Consider the following 16044-nt stretch of genomic DNA (forward strand, 5'->3'; position numbering starts at 1 on the left):
AACGGCCTAAACTGCCGTTCTACGCATAATTGTCCCATGTTCAAAAAAGTGCAACTGAGAAAAACGCGATTGAAATTTTTCGATCGATTTCTGTGTTTCTACGCATAATTGTCCCGTGGGTTCTTATTCGTCCTATGTGTCCCCAATCGCCCCAGTTAATAGTTTATCACTCTTTTTTATGATCCTCTTGCTATACAGTATGTAAACAAGACTCAATGCTTCGTATAACTAATGATTCCGTGAAAGAAAATACTTGGTGGGACAATTATGCGTATACGTTATAGAAGTGTAACGATGGGACAAACAGACTTATTGTTGTTTTTGATGAGTTTCCGAACAAAGTACTAGATTTTATGGGTTTTTCGAAAAGTATACGACAAACTAAACTTAAAAATGTCAAAAGGTCAAAATCGTCAAAAAATTACATGGGACAATTATGCTTAGAACGGCAGTAAACACAGTAAAAAACATATAATTGTATTTATTTAAAGAAACATTTTAAAAAACCTTGCTAATGACGTAATTGAACATTGTTTTCATAAAATCTCTATAACTCGTATTTAACTCTTTTGCTTATATACCTTTGTTATATGTTTGTACTTGTCAGTAATTGATCAAACCTGTAATTTTTGCAATCAAAAAAATCATTCCAACATTTCTTCAACGCGCTGCTTCCGCGGAATTTTGGGCGAGTTTTTTTACACGCGCAACAAAAGGTGGAACGATGTTTTTGATCGCAAAAATTACAGATTTGATCAAATCAATTTCCTCAAAGTTCTAGGATCATCTAGACATCCTTACAAATCGCTGAAAAAAAATCATCCAGATTGGTTAAGTTATGCCCGAGAACCAGCGAGTAGAAGTTACCGTTCCAACTTTTTTGTAGCCTTGGAAGTTGGAATGTTTAAATGACATGTCACAAAATTAATGACAGTTGAGTAACGAAAAATGGCAGAGTTTTTAAAACTTTTTTTGTATTTTTTTGATTTAAAATAAGTTTTTTTTTATTCTTGAGCAGTCATCTAATCACAGAAAGCTCGTAGGCTTCATTTATACCTATTAAGAACTGATAAAACTTTGTTAACACTTGTAGCTTCAACGGGGTCAAAAAAGTTGGAAATGCAATTTCACTGGCTCTTCGAATGCTTGGTAAAAAAGTTGGAAATGCCTTTTTCTTTAACTTAGGGTAGACGCATCTGTTTTGGATCTACCTTGTTGTAGGTGATTCTTGAATCATCCAAATCGGTTGAGTTTTCGCCGAGATACATTCGGATGCATGAAGTTGCATTTCCAACTTGTTTGACCTCCTTGGTGCTTCGCGTATGTTTTGACCCCGTTGGTGCTACAAGTGTTAAGATTTATAAAAAACCATATGTCTTAATGGAAATAAGTACACATATTATTTTGCATAAATTAGTTATTGTGCAGCTATGATTTTTTTTTTTTTCGATATTCGTCAAATACGTTATTCAACCACCCTTTCTTGGCCAGACCCATATTATAATGACTGAACGATAAAAAAACGAGTTTATTTCCTTTAGCCTACGAACTCCCCAGTCGAATTTGAGCAAAACTATAGCACTTTCAATATTTATCTTGATGGAACTACCATATAAACATTATGTCTAATTCGTCCTAATGAAACAAACCACGATCTTTACCAATCGTGATTTCAATCACAAATAATCCTATCTCAATTCCCAAAAACAAACGACCCCAAATCGTTCCATCCAATCAACGTCATCGTGTTGCATTTCTGATGACTTCATTTAAAGAGCTTCTACGACTTGGTCAGTTTTCTTCTTCTTGTTTTGCTTCCTGATCAATTTCGTCGTGCATTTCCTGATTCCCAGCGCGCGCGCACGTGATGGTTGATTATTAAATAATTTTCAATCCTCAACTCCTCACGTCAATTGCTGATGTCTTTCTGTCCAGTTGTTTTTGCTTGCTTCTTCTCAATCTAGCAGTTGAATGAACCCCCATCTTCAAGTCAATTGTTACAAGTTAAGCGAAGGAGGAGGACGAGGTGGGGAGGCTAATTTCGTTTGATTCACTTTCGGTTTTCAATCAAATTCAGAAGAAAGATGCAATCCAATCAGCCTTCTGCCTTCTGCTGCCGTGTAATTTATGATGGAAATAATCATCCCAAACGGATCAATCATCATCGTGAACGACTCGGCAAACTTTCACTTTTTTTTCGCTGCCGAAAAAAAAGAGGTTCGAGCGAACAAGCGACGAACCCCCGAAATTTGAGGTCTGCGCGCTCGATTTTGGCCAAACTGTTATGTTGGCGCGATCGAGTTTTTCGCCGTGTTGTGTTTTCGTCGTCTGCTTCGTGTCTGGCCCGGCCGTAGACGGTTATTACCTGGCCACGGCGGACGTGGACGTGGACGCGGCGGAATAACGGCCATGCAATGCGCAGAGAGTGTTGGGGGAAAATTGTGTTGCGTTGCGTCATTGCAGGGAAGTTGGAGCGATTGGTTTTACTGCTTGTGTTTTCGGTTGAGTTTTTGGAATTATCTTCTAAAGTTAAATAGAAAATTGACTATTTTTGTTAAATTTACTTATTACTGTAGACTCGTTATGCATTTCTCCTTTTATTGGAGTTTTCAAATCAAGCTACAACATGCTTTTTCTATGACATTTTTTGATAAGCGGATCAATATTGTTCGTTGAAATACTAAAGAAAAGGGTTCGTTAAAAAATTGCCTCTTTGATTTTATTATTTCGAAAATTTATTTAAAAAAAGACTATTTTTTCTTCTTTGTTTATAGGACCTAAAGTTGGCAAAGAAGTTTTAGTTGAAATATTGGATTTCACTTGCAGTTTTTCATAACATATTCTTTTAAAGAACATAAAGTATGTAGAATAGTCAGTACACTTCTTAGCAAATCCCTACTACTACATATTATTCAGTAACTCATTCGGAATATTTTACAAAATTGATTTAGAAATCAATAAAAATACTTTGAATAATGCTAAAAACGTTCAAAAATAGTTTGAACAACATTCGAAATGGGTAATTCTCCGCCAACTCACACAACAGTTGCCCCGACCCCTCTTCGATTTGCGTGAAACTTTGTCCTAAGGGGTAACTTTTGTCCCTGATCACGAATCCGAGGTTTGTTTTTTTGTATCTCTTGAAGGAGGGGCGGTATGACCCCTTTCATTTTTGAACAAGTGAAAAAAGAGGTGTTTTTCAATAATTTGTAGCCTGAAACGGTGATGAGATAGATTTTGATGTCAAAGGGACTTTAATATAAAAATTGGACGCCCGATTTGATGGCGTACTCAAAAAGCCAGTCCAATTTCCTGCAAGTTTGTCGTTGACCACTTTTTGATACGATGCAACGGCTTCGAGTTACAGTAATTTTTAAATTACGAAATACAAACATATTTGAATAAATTACACTCTTCTCAAATGTCATTTGCGATAGCACAATGGCTTATATAAGCCTAGGATAATATTTCTACAAAGTTTCATTGAAATCTTAATCTTGATCTATTACACCGTCCAACAAAATTTCTGCGCAGGCTCAACTCGAGGGGAAGCATGAAGTTTGGGGTCTCTAGAATCACGTGCACTTTGAAATTTTCATAAATAGTTAGACAGGCCCGAATGGTTTTTCTCAAAAGTTTTTATGGAGAATTAGTGCTGTTCACTACTCCCACATTGCATGCAATTTTTGCTTGTATGCAACAGCGACGAACTGCCCTAATCCTCCATACAAACTTTGGAGAAAAACCATTCGGGCCTGTCTAACTATTTATGAAAATTTCAAAGTACACGTGATTTTGGGGACCCCAAACTTCATGCTTCCCCTCGAGTTGAGCCTGAGCAGTAATTTTTGCCAATTTTTGTAGGTTTACATTTAATGTTCCTTTTTGGCAAGTTGCAAAAACCTGGGTTTTATAGAATACCCAAATTTTACTGTAGAATTTCACATTTTTTCACGATATTTTTAATTTTGCAAGCAAGTCATAGGCACGTTAATATTTGAAAATCTGTATCTTAAGAAGGGATTTTCTCGATTTGGTGTCCTCGGCAAAGCTTCAGGATAGGATTAGATTTTTTTCAGAAAAAAACAGGGACACGGAAAATAATCTATTTTTTTCATTGACTTTTTGTGAGTATAAACTGGATTCGCATTTTTTCAGTTTCGATTTTTTTTATATGTTTTTGGGGACACCAAAGGAACCTTTTGCGCCAGAGTTTTTTTTTTAAATAAATACTTTGATATTTGGCCAAAAAATCCAAAATATTGTTTAGCAAAATTTCTAAAAATAGTTTCAGATGAAATATTAAAAGAATTAGTCAGCATTTTTTTTTTGATGAAGTGCATTATTTTTAATTTATTAGCATTTGCAGGTAAAATTGTTTTTAACAGTTTAGGTATTTAAATAAAACTTAATGGAAGGAACCTATGCAAAAAATATAATCGAAATGCTGAGAAAATTAGCTACAACATATTTTTTTTATTTTTTTTTCAATCGGACTCCTGGTTGGAAAGATACTTTAAATTTTTGTGAAAAAGCCATCGCAAATTTTATTTCTAAATTTCCCTTAAAAAATGACAATAAAAATATCTACTTCCGAAAATTCAAATTTCTCTGGAAAAAAACTGTACATTTTATAATGAACCTGTTGTGCTGTTTGTGGATGTAATTTGCAATAGAGCACTTATTGGCGTTTTTTGATATTTTTAGCAATATAATTAAAAGAAATTGGCTTGAAATTTGACAGTTTTTTGTTATTTGTAGGCCCATCCATGATTGTGAACACACAGTAAAAAAAAATATGTGTAAAATCGAATGCAAAAGCATGCACATCACCTTTGTGAGCAAAAGCATGTAATATTGTATGAGAAAACGTGTACACAAAAAGCATGTACCTACGCAAGAAAAAAAATATTTTGCACACCCCAAAAATAACAACAATGAGGTGAGAGTAATCTCCAGATTACCAAGTCCGCGCCCCAACACTCTCGGCTATCTCGCCACTGTGTAATTCTCTGAATCAACACCGATGTACCTGTAAGTTCCCCATACATCGTATACAGTTAATACAGTATACGACGTACGGGAAACCTATTGGTACATTGGCGTTGAACCAATTATTTTCAAGACGGTGAGATAGACGGTGAATTGTATCGGATTTATTGCTGTGCAGAGCCGACCAGCTTAATAAGTCCTCATTTTTTTTACATGTGTTTTTGTTCAGAAATGATTGGTTCGATTTTTTATATTAAAAATGAATCTGTTGTGAAATTTTTGGCTTTTTTTAATACTTCCGAAATTCAAAAATAAGTCCCAACATTTTATAATGTTCAAAACAACAAAATAACAAACTGGATTTTTTTTAGGAAAAAATTGCTGAAAAGAGCAAAAAACTTAACTTAAGCTTCATTCTATAACACTGAAAATATAACCAATAGTTTCCGAGATATCAAGAGTTAAAAAAATAGTTTTGATTAGATGTCACTCAAAAAAAAAAACTCATTGAGTGACAGTTTTGTTCACACACATACACAACCTACACACAGACAGACAGATATTTGTTCAAATAATAATTAAAAATTACAAGACAATATAATTGGCTGCATCAATATGTTTTTAATCGGGTTTAAAGAAATAAATCAATACAGTTATCAGATTTTAAACTAGTTAAACCATGCTCAAATAAACCCTCGCTTAAATCAAATTTCAAACCTTTCCTCTGGAGATTAAGAATAGTTACAAAATCTTTCAAAACATTTCTAGTTATGAGAAAAATATATTTTTTTAGGGGAAAAGGGGCAAAACAGACCCTTTCCCAAGGTCTCTAGTGGATGAAATCATCACAATACGATTTTTCAGAATTTTTAACTCTAAGTTTGCGGGTCAAAATAAGTTGTTTGGTTCCACTGTGCAATGTGGTGTCAAAGAGGTGAAATTGTTTAAACCTTACAACAAAAATAATATTTTCGTTCATTCGTTGATCAATTTAATATGTTTAATTTATTTCGATTGTCGCACTGCCCCGGCTGGCATAAATGTCCCCGTTTTTCTCAGGTTGCTGTTTTTTTGCATATGGGACATTTATGCGAACATGGGCAGCGCATGCTTCGTAGATGATAAAGTTAAAAAAACATAATTTTTTTTTTCAAAATTCAAAATCTGGAGTTTTTTTTAAAGGTCCAACAAACCAAATTTTCAGTTTTTGCTTTTTGGGTGTTTTTGAAACCGCCTTGAGTCAGGGGTATTAAAAAACACCCAAAAAGCAAAAAACTGAAAATTTGGTTTATTAGACCTTTAAAAAAAACTCCAGAAATATTGTTTAAAACCAGTTTGAACAATATCAAGGAGGCCTTGACAATTTGAGGCCATGATAGCTGCAGTGTGAAACGATATTTGTACTGAAATTCTTCTGTCAACATGGTTTGTTTTGGATAATCCGTGAAATTAATTCATCAACTACCCGCTGTTTCCATATTCTACTTACAGCACTTCAAATAACTCAATATCTCCTCCCTCTTTCCCCCCACCCGCAGTACGCCGACCTCGACGAGTTCCTGTCCGAGAACGGCATCCCGGTGGACGGCCTCCCCAGCAGTCACCTGGCCCACTCGACCAGCCTCAACGGACGCTCCGACAGCCTCGGCCACTGTGCGGGTCTCTCGCTCAGCGGGCTCAGCCAGGTCACGACGAAACGGGAACGCTCGCCATCGCCCTCAGACTGCATGAGTCCGGACACGATAAACCCGCCCTCGCCGGCCGACTCGAGTAAGTAGCGGAGAAGACCCTTCGTTTTTTTTTTGTTTACAAACAATGCTCGACCTCTCTCTCTTTCGTTTTTCCATGGTTCCCACTTCCTGATCCAATTCTGTCCCCCCCTTCCCCTCACCACCTGTCATTCTCTGTCTAAATGTCTGTCATGTTTTCATTTTCACCTTCTCTCTCTATCTGTCCATTCCTCCCGAAATCCTCGATCCTTGATCCTTGACGAGACGTGATAATCGAATCGATGCCCGCGTGCCTTTTTGACCAACTCTTTGGCCCCTTATCAAAGAAATTCTTTTGAAACTATTCTTAAAAGATTTTTGCATCCAGATTCCAAAAAATCACGATGAAAATTAATATGGCGTACCTTCGTAACAATCGACCTCTCTACTGCCTATAATTGAAAATTCGGCTATTATGCCAAATCAAGTATTCCGAGAAAAACGCGTTTTAGTGTTTGTCACAAAATCTCCGTCAAGGCTATTTCCCAAAAGAGTGGCATATTAGCCGTTTGGTTTTCGCATTGGCAGCCAAGTCTGAACACTATTTCAGTAAAATTCAAGTTCCAAAAGATGCGTTGGAACATCCTCTACCACCTGGTGCTAATATCTCGTTTTTGTCAAAAGTGGATATTAGCCGTTTTTTCAATGGTGAGCAGTCTAGGAATCGACCTCTCAAGGAATCCCAGCAAGCTTAGTACAAAAAAGAGCACACGGGCATCGGAATGACAGTGTTTTAAAAAGTATCGACAAAGACGTTTCATATTAGGGTTAAACTCTGTCAACTAACAGAGTTATTGTAAACTTACTGAAATCTGGCTTTTTAGAGCTTTATTTCTTGTATTTTTTCAATGAAATCAAATTGTTCGCTCAACAGCGTTGTATTTTTTCAAGTTTGCTTATAACATTGAAGGAGCCTTTCCTATGACCAAAGAAGCCATTTTGCGTAATTGGTTCATCCATACAAGTTTCCTTATAAATTGGACAGCTGTCCAATCGAAGACCGAAATTTCTGATGATTTGGTGTCGTCGTTAAAGTTGTAGAATTTTTTACACGTTTTTGATCAGGCTTGCCCAATGTCCGGTTCGTGATGACTTTTCAACACAGTTTTATGATTGGCCCGTATGTCTGTTTATGGTATATTGAAGAAATAAGTTTAGTGTTAAAAAAGGCTATATTCTTGCTTCAGCAATAAAATGTTGCTAATTCATCTTATTATTTAAAGTTTGCTTTTGTATTTTTTTTTCCAAATGTTTTTTGTTTCAATTACTCAAAAAATAGTACAAGAAAACAAATGTAGTAATATTAAATGTATATATTAGCGAATCTCTACAAAATCGGCCAATTTCGCTGCTTTCCATATACAAATGGTACGTAAATATTCAAACAGCTTGAACTGTAGGTATTGTTGAGGACTATTTAGAAAAAAAATGGTACACGAGAAAAAAATGCCGATTTTTTTATAATTTTTTTTTCCACAAAATTCAATTTCCCTACATACGTATTTTTTTTTGATTTTTGGGGTTTTTTCTATATTTTTAGAGGACAAAAACCCGCAACTTTTGAGCTATAGAAAAGTATGGTCAAAAAATCTGCCGCCGAGTTATGATTTTTTGAAAAACTAGTGATTTTTGTAAAAAATCCAAAGGAGAATGGGCAAATTTGGTCCAAGGATGTACACGAACGGGACCAACTTTTTTCGAAAGATCTCGCCGAGACATGAAAAAAAGTCTTCTGGACCAACTCTCTAAACCCCGGGGTTCAAAAGTTACATGCTGTTGAAGTTTAAGCATTTTGGGTTAAAATGTACAAAAAATCGTATTTTTGCTATTTCTAAAATCATTTATAAAATCTCTGTTTCATTATGGATTTCGATTTTCTTGACTTCATTCGACGCGTATCAGCAAAAACTATGAGTTCTGATATGTCTTAGCATGATTGAAACATGATTTCTCTTGTTTTTATCCGTTTGAACCGTTTGTGCAAGAGGCATCCCATAGAAACAAGTCGAAACTTCAAGGTTTTGAAACCGGATCCAACCCAGACTGCTTCAGTGAGTATGGAAGGCTTCAGTGCAATGTTGTAACAACTTATTGGGATGGTCTGAGTCATCCGAGAACTCCTTGGAGTTAAGACCGGTGAGTCTACCGACGTAACAAGCAAGATGTCTGCGGGTTTTGACCACGGATCATACCCGCATGGCTTCAGTGAGTATGGTAGACTACTATGCTGATGTGTTGGAGTGTCCTGGGTTCTCCTAGGACTCCCTGGAGTTCAGATCTGTGGGTCTACAACCGTAACAAGCAAAATGTCGACCGGTTTTGACAACGGAACATACCCGCATAGCTTCAGTGAGTGTGGTAGACTGCTTTGCTAATGTGTTAGGATGTCCTGGGTCATCCAAGGACTCCCTGGAGTTATGATCTGTAGGTCTACGGCTGTTACAAGGACTCCCTGGAATGGTCCAGAACATCCCAACATAACAGCAATACAGTCTGCCATACTCACTGAATCTTTGCGGTTATGAGGCGCGGTTAAAAATCATCGACCTTTTTCTTGTTACAGTGACCCACATATCTAAACTCCAGGGAGTCCTAGGATGACCAAAGACATCCCAACACATTAACAAAGCAGTCTACCATACTGTCTGAAGCTATGCGTGTATGTTCCGGGGTCAAAAATCGTCGACCTCTTGCTTGTTACGGCTGTAGCTCCACAGATCATAACTCCAGGGAGTCCTTGGATGACCCAGGACATCCTAACACATTAGCAAAGCAGTCTACCACACTCACTGAAGCTATGCGGGTATGTTCCGTTGTCAAAACCGGTCGACATTTTGCTTGTTACGGTAGTAGACCCACAGATCTTAACTCCAGGGAGTCCTAGGAGAACCCAGGACACTCCAACACATCAGCATAGTAGTCTACCATACTCACTGAAGCCATGCGGGTATGATCCGTGGTCAAAACCCGCAGACATCTTGCTTGTTACGTCGGTAGACTCACCGGTCTTAACTCCAAGGAGTTCTCGGATGACTCAGACCATCCCAATAAGTTGTTACAACATTGCACTGAAGCCTTCCATACTCACTGAAGCAGTCTGGGTTGGATCCGGTTTCAAAACCTTGAAGTTTCGACTTGTTTCTATGGGATGCCTCTTGCACAAACGGTTCAAACGGATAAAAACAAGAGACTTCATGTTTCAATCATGCTAAGACATATCAGAACTCATAGTTTTTGCTGATACGCGTCGAATGAAGTCAAGAAAATCGAAATCCATAATGAAACAGAGATTTTATGAATGATTTTAGAAATAGCAAAAATACGATTTTTTGTACATTTTAACCCAAAATGCTTAAACTTCAACAACTTGTAACTTTTGAACCCCGGGGTTTAGAGAGTTGGTCCAGAAGACTTTTTTTCATGTCTTGGCGAGATCTTTCGAAAAAAGTTGGTCCCGTTCGTGTACATCCTTGGACCAGCTCCCATACAAATTTGCCCATTCTCCTTTAATACAAAAAAAAATTGACCTGCTTTTTTAATGTAAAATTGAATTTGCAATCGAGAAATACTCTCTAATTTTTTTGTTAAAGAGCTCCGTAAAAGCCACCGAAAGTATCAGTTTAGAGAAATATTTGCAGATTTTTAAAAATAGTGACCATTAGTGACCATTTCCGAATATATTTTTTTTGTAAAGTTCAGAAAATTTGCTATAAAAATGTCCAGGAGACATTGAAGATTGGACCTCTGGTTGTCACTGAGATAGAGCCGCTTTAAGAAAAAGAAACACGAAAATTGAAGTTTTCTAAGTCGCACCCAAACAACCTGCCATTTTCTAACGTCGATATCTCAGCAACTAATGATCCGATTTTTAATGTTAAAGCATGAAACTTACGCGAAATTTTCCGATCTTTTCGAAATCAATATTTAAAAAAAAAATGAATTAGGGCTACAATTTTAAAAAGGCTTAACATTTAATATTACGCACTTTTGAAATGTTTGTCTTGATTTAAAAAAAATCAAAATATTGTTTTCGAAAAGATTGAAAAATTTTACGAATGTTTCATGTTTAAACATTGAAAATCGGACCATTAGTTACTGAGTTATCAACATTAGAAAATGGTTGTTTTGGTGAGACTTAGAAAACTTCAATTTTCCTGTTTATTTCCCTTTAATCCACTGTATTCCAGCAATCAGAGGTCCAATTTCAATGTCTCTTAGACAATTTTATAGAACCTTTAAAAAAATATTTTCGGAAATGGTCACTATTTTTAAAAATCGAAAAAACTGCAAATATTTCGCTAAATTCATAATTATGGTGGCTTTAAAGCTGTTGGTTTTTGTCCCCTAAAACATATGAAAAAACACGAAAATCAAAAAATACGTATTTTAGGAAATTGAGTTTTTGTTAAAAAAAAGTTAATAAAAAAATCGGCATTATTTTCGTGTACCAATTTTTTTACTCAATAGTTTTCAAAAATACCTACAACTAATGAATTTTAATTTAAGCAAATTAAAATAAAGATAAATGAAATAAACCGAGTTTTGAAACTTATTTTGTATTTCTTTTTTAAAATAAAAATATAATAATCATTCTTTCAACATTATTTATTAATTTTTATTTTTAAAAAGGACCTAATGAAAATAATTTAATGAGAAAAACATATTTATATTTTCAATATTTGATATCCAACATTACATTCGGCCCGGCACTGCTGACACAGCAAGTGCAAAAAATACCTATGACTGAGCTGCCATTTTTTCATATTTATTTTAAATAAACTTAGAGAAAACGGTGAAAAAGTTTGACTTGATTTTTAGATTTTAGCAAAACAAGATTTGAAATCCGTAAATATGTAAATACCAAAAACTGGAGTCAATCGGGACACATGGGGCAAATTGGGACAGCAGTTTTAACCATGTTGTAGAACAATATTTTGATTTTTCTGTTTGGTTTCGGTTAGAACAGACTCAAGCCAACAAAATGTGTACATCTATTTCCAAATTTCCAGACTCATCCTTCAAATGCCGATATCTCAGAAACTATTGATCCGAATTTGTATGTTAAAAAAATAATCATACATAAAAAAATTGATGTCTCCAATCAAAATGTTTACAAAATTTTAAATTCAAGACTAAGGTTTTTTTTCTTTTTCAAAATATACATTTACAAGCAGAGGTCCAGCCTTTAAAGTTCTTAGGAAATTTTCTGAACTTTTCGAAAAAAAAATATTTTCAGGCTTATTCATGGATAACCATGAGCAACAGTGGACAAAAATATTAATATTGCAAAATTATCGCAAAAATTAAACTTAAGGTGGATTTACTTTCTAAAACGGTGCACCTTATCGAAATTTCTGTGAATTTTGGATCTAAAAATGAGTCAACATTTTGAATTGAAAAATGAATTAAATATTTTTTTGACATTTTTTTTTAAGTTTCTCAAAATTATGATTTTTTTTATTCAAAAAAAGGCAACACAGCTATATATGTTTTGACCATTAAGCAATTTTGTGACCTTTCAGACAACGATTTTTTTTGTTATTTTCATTATCTTGATAACGGATTTTCGAATCAATGATCATGATAATGATTTCTGAATTTGGTGTTTTCGGCAAAGTTTTAGATTTAGCTTAGGATTAAAAAAAAATGGTTTCAATCGACAAAAAACCCTTTTTTAAATTGACTTCTAAACAAACAAATCTGCGCACAATAACTGTTTTTGAAAATTCTCATTTTTGAACATGTTTTGATGCCAAAAAATGCATTTTTCAAGCTTTGGCACAAGTTGCTCAAAATTCATTTGGCAGTGTTGCCAAGTTTTCGAAAACCTTATAAGCTCATAGTTCGTGTTCCAGGGAACAACTTTGCCGAAGAGTGAGAAAAGGTTTGTCAAATATTAAGAATGTTACAGAATTTAAAACACCGCCGCTGAAAACATCAAGTTTCCTTCTAGCACCTCTGGCAAAAAGGTTCCGTGGAACACGAACTATGAGCTTATATGGTTTTTGAAATGCTGCAAGTTTGAAATAACGTCAAAAGAAAAAAAATCAATAGACTATGTTGTGAGAAAAACTATGTTATCGAGACAAATTGAATTGAGTGCACGAATTCAGGCATCAGGTTAATTGGTCATAAGTTTTGGCTTGGTTTTTTTTCTCTTAAAATAATATTTATGTTCAATTTTCTAGGACAAATTTGACTTATTTTTTCAAACTAATTCTTTCTATAAAAATATCGCTGAAGGTAATGCGAAATCATTTCTGCATCAATTTAAAATTGAAAATATATTTAGTTTCGTGACAATTTTAGTAGACACATCAAATCTGACCTGACCTAAAGAGCCGACAACGACAAATCTCCCAGTTCCAAAACAAACCCCAAGACAACCCCCGAAAAACCCACCCCCACCCACCTATATCCCTCTTAAGAGCATCTCCCTCATAGTTGTAAATGTTAGTTTTCGATGTTGCAGCTTTCTCGATGTCGTCGACGACGCGGGACTTTGACCCCCGGACACGGGCCTTTTCCGACGAGGAGTTGAAGCCCCAGCCGATGATCAAAAAGTCCCGCAAGCAGTTTGTGCCGGACGACATGAAGGACGACAAGTACTGGGCGCGGCGCCGGAAGAACAACATGGCGGCCAAGCGGTCCCGGGACGCCCGCCGGATGAAGGAAAACCAAATCGCGCTCCGAGCTAATTACCTGGAAAAAGAGGTAGTTGTTTTTATTTTGTGAGCCATCAAAACCTTACCAGGAGCCAAGTGCTGCGCGTGCGGCTGGGTGTCTAGGGGTTATGGACCACGTGTGTGAATCTTCGGGGCAGTTGAGTGACCACTTGATTACTCCAACAGTTATTTCTAATTGAATAAAGTAAATCTGAGTCAAGACAGCAATCAGCGGATCTCCAAATAATGATATAATGGTATTAAGTTAAAAGTTGAAACTATTGGTCAAATTTGCTAAATGCATCTTCAGATGTCTCTTAAGAAGAGCAACAAAATTAAGCAAATCTAACAAATTTTTACGAAAATTAAAAGATAATATTTCAATATTAAATATCAGGCATTTTTGCCAAAAAAAAGTCAAATTTTCGGATTATGGATATCCGAATAATAAAAGTTGTTATTGATATTATAAGAAGATGAATCTATGACATTTCCCCGAAACCCACATTCCCGAAGAGACATTTCCCCGAATGCCACATCTCCGAAAAGACACTTTCCCGAAATGTCATTTACCCGAAAATCATTTCCCCGAACAATCCATTTCCCCGAACGGCCACATCCCCGAATGGCGATTTCCTCTAAAAACCATTTTCCCGAATGGCCACTTCCCCTAATTTTCCACATCCCTGAAAATCATTTTCCCGAATGACCATATCCTCGAACGGCCATTTCCCCGAACGCCACTTCCCCGAACCCGGTTAGGCGGGTATGGCCGTTGCCCAGAACCGCGCGCGCCATACCCGCCTGACCGGGTTCGGGAAAGTAGCGATCAATAAAGTATCATGTCCACGTTTGATCGTTCAAAAATTCCGAGCTTCACTTGAATTTTGAATATTCAAATTGATGTAAGTGCGACAACTGGCCAAAGGGATTTCAGGTCAGAACGTGTTTGACACACGTTCAGGCCCAACTACCGCAAATATTTGTAATTATTACTCGGGACCTTGGCAATCAAAATCAACCAAACTTCGGGACAATGCACAGAATGGTCAACCAAACAAAACGTGTTTGGCTCTATTTTTCGTTTATTCAAGGCCAGACATTAAAACGCGTTTTTTTCGGAACGTCAAAAAGCGACAAACGACAAGATAACACAACAACGTCAATTTGATACATTGATCATTTCGCAAAAATGCATTTAGTTTAAAATCAAATTACAGTCCAGACTCGATTATCCGAAGGCCTTGTCAAAAGTTCACTTCGGATAATTGAATAATAAACATTTTTTTAGTCGTCTTTTTTGTTTTGCTGTCGAGCTTAAGTATAGCCCCTAAACTACTTTAAAGTGATTTAGTTATTTTAAATCTAAAATGGCGGTGATGAAATATAAAAATAAATGCATTTTGTAATACAATAATCAACTATTTAGATTTGATTAAAAAGGGTTGGTTGCAGAACTTGAATTGGACGTAATAAAAATTTAAAAAAAATTGTTCAAAGCCTTCATCCAGCCAAAATTGATAACGACGAATCAGTTCAGTTAAACAAAATCTAGAATAAACTGAATCCTGCGCATCGAGTCGTCGCATAAAGCTATCGTTGCTGTTCAATCCTTACCACGTAGATACCGTTTTGGAAAATTGTCTTTTGCTGAAAATTGCCGCTACAAAAAAAAACTTTTTTTTATGGACCGTGGATAATCTCAATACCCCGCACTCTTGAAGTGTCCGCGTGGTTTATGACTCCTATGGTTATTTGTTTTCTTTTTTAAAACCTTAACACACGTAGGAGAATTTAATATTAAGGTCATACTTTTATTAAAAAAAATCCCTAAATAACAATTTAGTTTTTATCTAGGTTATCATTCAGTTAAATTGATTTTTCGGAGAAGTAAACATTCGGGTTTATGTAAATTAGGGAAAACGACAGTTCGGTAAAATGGCCATTCAGGTAAATGACATTCGGGGATATGGAATTTTCGGGAAAATGATTTTCGGGGAAGTGGCACTTTCGGGGAAATGATTTTCGGGGATGTGGGATTTTAGGGGAAATGATTTTCGGGGACATGGGATTCGGGAAAGTGGGATTCGGGAAAGTGGGATTCGGGGATAAGGGATAAAACCTTCTTACGACCTATTTTTTTTCTTTTACTAATAAGTGGTATTCCATAATTAATATTGTTTAACCCACTAACGCCCATTTTATTTTCTTTTTTTTAAATTTATTTTATTAAGATGGACGTCAAAAACTTTCAAATGAAGAGTTTAGCGAGAATTTATTCAATTATCGATTTTGTTTGATTTTTTGAACATGTGGGGTAAATGAAACGTTTGTTTTTTTTATATTTATCATGAACCACGCTAACCAGCATTTTATCTCTTATTTGAAACTTAAAAATGACATTAGAATAACCATTCAGACTCAATATTTAAAAGCTGAAAAAATGAAAATAAAAAAATTGAAAGATGATTTTTAAAGAGCTTTTGAAGTTTTGTTTTTTTTATCTTAACCAAACTTTTTTTTTTTAAACATTAAATACGATTTCACCTCTCTTAAAAGACTTCTAATAAAACAAAAGATTACAAACGCTTAACAAATCTATGGTGACATTTAACTTA

At 35.6% G+C, this 16044-nt stretch overlaps 1 protein-coding gene across 7 annotated transcripts in view; it reads left to right on the plus strand.

Moving 5' to 3' along the window:
- The window catches only part of LOC120422433 (hepatic leukemia factor), a 114834-nt gene that overhangs the window by 94260 nt on the left and 4530 nt on the right, over positions 1-16044 (plus strand). For 3 of the 7 annotated variants that reach the window (XM_039585852.2, XM_039585855.2, XM_039585858.2), the window contains 2 exons: positions 6531-6762; positions 13219-13478. In XM_039585852.2, the coding sequence (XP_039441786.1) occupies positions 6531-6762; positions 13219-13478 (492 nt within the window). The remainder of the gene's footprint in view (positions 1-6530; positions 6763-13218; positions 13479-16044) is intronic. The other 4 variants (XM_039585857.2, XM_039585859.2, XM_039585853.2 and 1 more) reach the window with 3 other exon arrangements.

Source organism: Culex pipiens, chromosome 3 (assembly GCF_016801865.2).
Source record: "Culex pipiens pallens isolate TS chromosome 3, TS_CPP_V2, whole genome shotgun sequence".
Lineage (NCBI taxonomy): Eukaryota > Metazoa > Arthropoda > Insecta > Diptera > Culicidae > Culex > Culex pipiens.